Consider the following 8,152-nt stretch of genomic DNA (forward strand, 5'->3'; position numbering starts at 1 on the left):
CTTACCATTAACATCATTTTTTCATTTACTAATAACCACTCACCACATCAATATTTTATAAAAAATTTTGTAAAAAAGTTTATATCTCTAGCATTACTCTAAATAAAAACCCCAAAATAGGGTAGGATTACCACTAGCAAGGTTTCATTAATTTCAAATCCTGAGATAAACTTGGATGGTCAACGTCTATAGATGGCCATATCCAACTGTGTTTGGGATAAAAATAGTAATTCTCAAAATTCAAACATGAAATCGAGTTGTTTATTTAAGTTGATCACAATAATCATTCTCAAAAAAAAAAAAAAAAAAAAAAAGTTGATCACAATAATCCAGGTTAACAATATTTTGCCATAAATATAAATAGGCCACCAAGATTAATAAATCTCTCTTATATTTTTCGACAAAATCTGTGGACACAATTCTTGTACTTCAAATTTTGCCACAATATTGTGGCCATGAATGATGGAACAAAAATGATTAATCCTGATGTGGGTGACCATGAATGGTGGAATAAAAATGATAAATCTATATAAAAGTGATAAATAATTATTTATAATTTTTCATATCAAAATTACGAAATAAAAATTGCGATTTTTATTGTACCAATTTAGTTTTTAAAGGAGAATGTGCCAAGCACAATACATTTTCTTGAACAATGGGACAGTTATTATTATGGTAATCCTATTTCTCAGGCCTTGTTTATTGGCCAAGAACAACCAGTCCATATCTGATCTCCGTAACCCATCAACATTTTCAACAACAATGTAGTTGCACTGTGATGTCGCACCGAATAATAGCATAACGGTTAGGAATGTCCAAGTGATGCGTTGCAAAAGTAGCGTAGCCCCTAGCAAACCGGAATTTCCCAGTGCCGCCCACCACTGAAACCTCTGCACCAGGCATGAATTGGTTGCTAATACCTTGTATCTCTATGGTGCTTCCTTTGTACCCTTCATCTGTGAACTCTATTGATATTGAAACTTGTGAATCCAACCCATTCGACCCTGCTGTCACGTACATGCCTTTGGCACGGCCAACTTCAGCTGAGTTCTGACCTGAGGTTTTGGTGATAAGGTCCTCCGTGACAATGACAGTGCCAGTTTTGGGGACATTCCAAGCCTTGCCAGCAATACGTGTAACTGGGATCGCCTTGACATTGAAGTCACACCGGTCTGGGGTGTCATGAAAGTATAAGGATAGCGTGGTTTTTTTAGGTTCGGTAGCTTTGGCTAAATATGTGATATTGGCTAGAACCAATACCAAGAACAAATTTTTAAGTCTTTTTGGTACTAAGTTTGTTGCCATGGATGGATACTGGGTAATTAGGCAACAAAGAGGTATGTAATCTAGGACTAGGATTATAGCTAGGATGACTCTCTTAGTTGGGGTTTTGGTCACTATTTATTAACTAGGTGAGAGACTTTTTTTTCGGTCCCAGTTATTGATATAAATATAAGAGAGAGAGAGAGAGACCGAAATTGTGCATACTATTCTGTATAAAACCTTAAAAGAGAGAGCCTTTATATAGACACTAGACTCATTATAAGAGCACGTGTAATAAGGCTATTTTTTATTTCGAATTTAGTGAAATAATTTTTAAAAGTGTGATATTGGCTAAAACCAATACCAAGAATAAACTTGTAAGTCTTTTTGGTACTAAGTTTGTTGCCATGGATGGATACTGGGTAATTAGGCAACAAAGGGGTATGTAATCTAGGACCAGGATTATAGCTAGAATGACTCTTTTAGTTGAGGTTTCGATCACTATTTATAAACTAGGTGAGGGACCTTTTTTTGGTCCCAGTTGTTGATAAAAATAAGAGAAAAGAGATGGAGAGAGAGAGAGAGAGAGAGAAACTGAAACGATGTATACTAGTTCATGTATAAAACCTTAAAAGAGAGAGCCTTTATATAAACACTAGACTCATCCATTGCGTTTTACACATGTAATTTGTAGAGAGGGAAAATTCCCGACCTATCACAAGCTGACACATTATACTACCAAGTCCATAAAATACAACCAATTACAAGGCGCCACGTACTACTGCTAGGTTTTGCCATCACTATTCGGATTCCAATAGAAATTTGTCAAGTGTCATTGAAATAAAGGCATGAAACTGCATCAGCAGGTGTAAGCGATGACACAAGCAGCCCTGCACGTGTAAGCGATGACACAAGCAATCCAGCACGTGTAAGCGATGACATAAGCGGACCAATCAAGCTGTGACAAGTGTCACCAATCAGACTCCGCCACGTGTCGCTCACCCACCCCTAAACTCCTATAAATAGAAGCCTTCCTAAAACATTTAAGAGGGGGGACACAAAAACAGAGAAAAGGAAGAAGATATCTTGAGTTCAGAAATCCAGAAGCTCTGCCGGAATCAAACTCCAAAGCCTTCAAGAATTTCAAGAACTTCAACCTCGAATACAAACAACATTCGAAGCAAAATCATCCAAACTACTCGTTCAGATCTCAAAGTTCACTGGAATCAAGCTCAAAAGCCTCCAGAAACCTCAACAAACCACAAATTGGTGAAGCTCTACGGATTCAAGCCTCTAAAGCACCGAAGAATTTCCACCACAAACCTTCAAACACGAAGAACACACGAAGAACACAAAGAACACGAAGAACAAAGAATTTCTAACAAGCTCATAGCCAGAGATTCATTGTAATTCCGTTTCAAAGATCTTCGATCCATTCCTCAGCTAAATTGAAGAATATCTTATGTTCAAATCAAAATCACATTACCACAATTACAATCAATAAATCTTTCAAGGGGATCGAATTAGAGGATCACTCTTTTGTAATTATAGAGAATTGTACCACACATTTATCAATACAAATTTGTATTTGTGAAACTATTTTACTTGTTTGATTTATTTCGAACTAAGAAATTTAGTCGTCTACAAATTCTGACACGCCCAGTGGGACTTCTCTGCCTCTCATCTCATTCTCCTTCAAAGAAAAAAAATCTTAATCATCTTGCTACCAACTTCAATGGCCTCTAGCAAGAACATTCAAGCTTCAACAATAGCTACTTCAATTAAACTTGGTACGGCTACCACCAACAGTTGCATTGAAGCAATCAATTGTAGCCAACCTAAAGCTCACAATCAACTTCAATCTCAATCAACCAAGGAAGCCAAGGTCCAGACAATCATCTCCTTAGACCCTCTTAAAAGAAACAAGGTCATCAACAAGGACATCTCCACCCTGGAACACCACAAGTATGGGGGCAAATCCTCTTCTTCCTTCACAAGAAGTTGGTCGCACGATTTCTCTCTCATCAAAGGGAACCCAAAAGATGAGATTTCACGTGCTCACTTCAATTCACTTCCTTCTCCATCATCTGTGGAAGTTGTGTCAGTCATGATGACTAACACCTCTACCATGGAAGAAAAGATGGCTGAAATGGAACAAAGGGTCGTCCTTCTCACAAAAGCACTTGAAGATAAGGACCTCCAAATTGCAACTTTAATGAACAAGCTCGAAGTACAAGATCTTGGTGAATCAAGCCATGGTCATAAATTCACATCTGCGAAGGATGATGAAGGGAAAGAAATTGAAAACACTCCCCGACAAGAACAATCCACCTCAATGGCCTCAATATCTGTCCAACAACTGCAGGACATGATAACGAATACCATACGAGCACAATATGGAGGTTCTTCTACAAATTCTCTCATATATTCAAAACCCTATACAAAACGCATTGACAATATGAGAATGCCAAATGGGTACCAACCCCCTAAGTTCTTGCAATTTGATGGAAAGGGAAACCCTAAGCAACACATTGCTCACTTTGTAGAAACTTGCGAGAACGCGGGGACTCAAGGGGGCCTCTTTGTAAAGCAGTTCGTTTGTTCACTAAAAGGGAATGCCATTGATTGGTATACAGACTTAGAACCCGAGTCAATCGATAGTTGGGAACAACTTGAAAGGGAGTTCCTCAACCGGTTCTACAGCACACGCCGTACGGTAAGCATGATGGAGCTTACCAATACTAAGCAGTGGAAAGACGAGCCCGTTGTTGACTATATCAATCGATGGCGTTCTTTGAGTCTAGACTGTAAGGATAGACTTTCTGAAATATCTGCTGTAGAAATGTGCATCCAAGGCATGCACTAGGGACTTCTGTACATCCTGCAAGGGATAAAACCCCGAACATTCGAAGAATTGGCAACTCGTGCGCACGACATGGAATTGAGTATCTCTTTCCATGAAAATACAAAACCTCCCATACCTGAGGAGAACAGAGAAGGACAGAATGGAGAGAAGGAAGAAAATATCTTGAGTTCAGAAACCCAGAAGCTCTGCCAGGATCAAATCCCAAAGCCTCCAAGAATTTCAAGAACTTCAACCTCGAATACAAACAACATTCGAAGCAAAATCATCCAAACTACTCGTCTAGATCTCAAAGTTCACTGGAATCAAGCTCAAAAGCCTCCAGAAACCTCAACAAACCACAAATTGGTGAAGCTCTACGGATTCAAGCCTCCAAAGCCCCGAAGAATTTCTACCACAAACCTTCAAACACGAAGAACACACGAAGAACACGAAGAACAAAGAATTTCTAACAAGCTCATAGCTAGAGATTTATTGTAATTCCGTTTCAAAGATCTTCGATCCATTTCTCAGCCAAATTGAAGGATATCTTGTGTTCAAATCAAAATCACATTACGACAATTACAATCAATAAATCTTTCAAGGAGATCGAATCAGAGGATCACTCTTTTGTAATTATAGAGAATTGTACCACACATTTATGAATACAAATTCGTATTTGTGAAACTATTTTTACTTGTTTGATTTATTTCGAACTAAGAAATTTAGTCGTCTACAAATTCTCATGCCAAACTATCCCATCCTTTGATGACTAAATACTCTGGTGTGGGTTCTGCCTCTGTATTCAGTGAATTGTCCGCACGAAAGCAGATACGAACTGCCATCGACTTCTTTTGGCATGGGACTGCTTTTAATAAAAACTATGACCAGACATTCGTTGACATAATGAATAGCAAAACTAGCTCCAGACTTGCTCGGAGTAGGAGAGGAAGCAATAGTGTTAAGTCCACGATAAATGCTAGCCAGTACTGGGGGAGCAAGGCCAAACGAACGACCATCGGCCATAGAATTAGCAATCTTGAAAGTGCTGGGACAAATGCTATTTAGATCCTTGTTAGGCAAGACAAATATGCATAGCCAACAGGAAAGAAGTGTCGATAGGTAAGTCTCCTCCTTTAAGTCGCCCTCAATTTGAAGATCTACAAAGACCCCGTGTTCTTTATCAAACCATGGTCCAGGCTCGTTTATCTCGCCAAAGGGATTCTGACTCCACTTGGGAATGGTTGCCCGTCTCGCTGGTTTTCTGGAAGCTGGGTACTTGCTGTTTCCTCTGTACCAGAAGGTAATCCAGTCACGAACACTCACTTTCCCTTGCCTTTTCAACCGGTTTTGAAGGTGATGATACGCCATGAAAAGATAGCGGCAGCTGTGCGGTAGATAGGGTCGTCCTTCGTCATTGGTTCCATCTAGCTCTTGCGCATTGGGTACCACTTCATCATAAAATGCACCTGTGCAAGGAAGTCCGCCAAGAATGGAAAGATCCCATGGTGTGATAGAAATTTCTCCAACTGAGGTGTGGAAGGTATTGGTAGACGGACTCCAACACTCACACAATGCCTTCATGAGATTCTCATCATAATCATATGTGAATAGAAAGGCAAAAACAACGTTGTAAAGGTGGACCGCATCAAGAAGGGGCTTACACCGACCAAGCACATCTTCTAGCCAAACCCAATAAAGAAAAAAATAGGAAAACCCTCCATTCGTGCTAAAGGAAGAATCCCAATTGGCGCGTTTCGCAATTATCTCTCGTCCCAAGGTGTTGTACGGCTTTGACTTGGCGACATTTTTGTGATGCGAAGCAAGAAGAGTAACTATCTCCAAATTAGAGTCGCCATCAAAGTGAATAACTTGTGACCATTTTGGAAAATTGAGAGGATAAGAGTTACGGCCCCATCTCTCTAAAAATCTTCCAATTATGGGCGGACGAACAATCAAAGTTGTAGCCTTTGCATCCTTGTCATCTTTCTCTTTACAAATAAATAAGGCTGGTTCTTGCCCAATCTTCGAATCCTTGAAATATCATGATTCACTGGAAAAAAAAATAATAATAATCATCAGTGAAAAATTTAATAATAATAACAAGTAAATAAATAATTATTAAAATAAAAAAATTTAAAAAAAATCTCTACACTTGTATTCAGAAGATTATGCTTTGAATAAATGTATGTATGCCCGTGTGGCTTTATATAGAAAAATTTCTGAGATAAACAGACAAAAAAAAAGGGAGAAGTAACAACAATCAAAACTTCTCTTCCAAATTTTCAAATCTTCTGACAAGAGGCCATAAAAATCTTCGGAAGACTTCACACAAATAAGGAGGAGTCCAACAACAAAGCTTGCTTATCTTCCAAATTTTCAAAGTTCTCTGACAAAGATGACCTAAAGAATCAACATTCAGCGGCCACCAGAATTTCTTCATCCTGTCAGGGCGGCCACCACAAAATTAGACCAAAAAAAAAAAGCCATAAGTCCAAAAAAGACCCACGACTTTCTCATCCAAATTTGTGAAAATCCGGACCTTATTTCACAAAACTGATACTACCATTAGAGCTATCGGCCTTCGATCTACAAAACCTGAAATTTTTAGGTCCAAACAATCTACCACGCGCCACCACGCGCCGCCACAAGCTCGCGATGACCACCGGTTTAGTCCATCAAAACTGTGCAAATTTGTGCACAATTTCACAAAGCCGACCATATAGCAGTCTTCTACGGCCTTATAACTACAAGATGTGAAATTTTCAAGCCCAAACGATGAGACACGCGCCGCCACGCGCCGCCAGAAGGTCCGGAAATCCCAGCTTCAGGTGCACGCGCTCCCACGCATCGCCAGATGAGTCCACGCGCTCCCACGCGCCGGTAATCTTCCCACACGCGTTGGCACGCGTCACACGCGCTCCAGGTTGATGACGTCATCCTCCTCGGCCCGCTTCGACCCGGTTTGACCCGAAAACCCGACCCGGATCCGGACCGCCTGAAAAAAAAAAAAAAAAAAAAAAAAAAAAAAAAAAAAAAAAAAAAAAAAAATTTGGCAAATTAAGACTTTAACTTTGACTTTGACCAAAAAAAAAAATCAAAAATTTCAAAACGGACCTATCCCACTCAATTTTTCGCGTACTTTCCAATTTTGGGGTCTGTTTCTTCAACCGAGACTCGAAAATTGCACAACAGTCCAATTTCTAAAAAATTGACTTTTGCACAAATTTTGACCAAAAGTCAAAATTTTTAAGATTGACCTGTCTTGCTCAATTTTTCGTGTACTTTCCAATTTTGGGGTCTATTTATTCATTTGAGAATCAAAAATTACTCAAAATAGTGTGATTCTACAACTATTGACTTTGATGTAAACTTTGACCGAAGATCAAGATGTTCAAGCAAAACTTGTCCTATCAGGTTTTCGCAAAGATTTTGATTTTGAAATCTAGATATTTGTTTTGGACTTAGAAACTCCATCCGCTTCTCCAAAGTACTAGCGGTGTCCAAAATTTAAGCTCTCAAGATCATAATTTGAGATCCATCCATTTGGTCTAGATTCCCTCAAAATTATCCTCCAGACTTGATCAAGGCTCCCCTTTCAAAAACAGACGAACTCTCACAAGTATGTCTCAAAATTGAAATTACATTGGGTCACTACTTCAGCCTATTATTTTCGTCGGTGCCTACCAGTCTTCAACCTAATGTTCCCATTCGGCGCCTACCATTCTCATCCACCGTTCCCACCAAAAAGTCTCATCCGCCGTTCATAACTACCCAGCTACCATTCTTCATCTCCTCGCTATAAATAGAAGGGCCGGATCTGCTAAATCCATCAAGAAAAAAAAAACACATACACTGAGTCATGAAATGAAGATTTGCTTCTTTCAAATTTTCAAATCCTCCTTCTCACAGCCAGTTCTCACTATGGTCTCATCATGCTCAATACCTAGCAACCAAGATCGCTTCATGATCAGTTTGAAATCAACCCTTTCATGGTTTAGTAATAACCCTTCTCACAATATCATCACTATTTTAGGATTCAAACAA

General features: G+C 39.2%; 1 protein-coding gene across 1 annotated transcript; it reads right to left on the minus strand.

Moving 5' to 3' along the window:
* Positions 1 to 753: 753 nt before the first annotated feature.
* On the minus strand, positions 754 to 1,305 carry LOC142639236 (dirigent protein 22-like). Its single transcript, XM_075813376.1, has one exon. It carries the CDS (start codon positions 1,303 to 1,305, stop codon positions 754 to 756), a length of 552 nt encoding a protein of 183 aa, XP_075669491.1.
* Positions 1,306 to 8,152: the final 6,847 nt, after the last annotated feature.

This window comes from Castanea sativa, chromosome 6, assembly GCF_040712315.1.
Source record: "Castanea sativa cultivar Marrone di Chiusa Pesio chromosome 6, ASM4071231v1".
In the NCBI taxonomy this organism is placed as follows: domain Eukaryota; kingdom Viridiplantae; phylum Streptophyta; class Magnoliopsida; order Fagales; family Fagaceae; genus Castanea; species Castanea sativa.

Excerpts from the sequence above, each read along its gene's own strand:
- LOC142639236 (XM_075813376.1), bottom strand. The coding sequence starts at position 1,305 with ATGGCAACAAACTTAGTACCAAAAAGACTTAAAAATTTGTTCTTGGTA.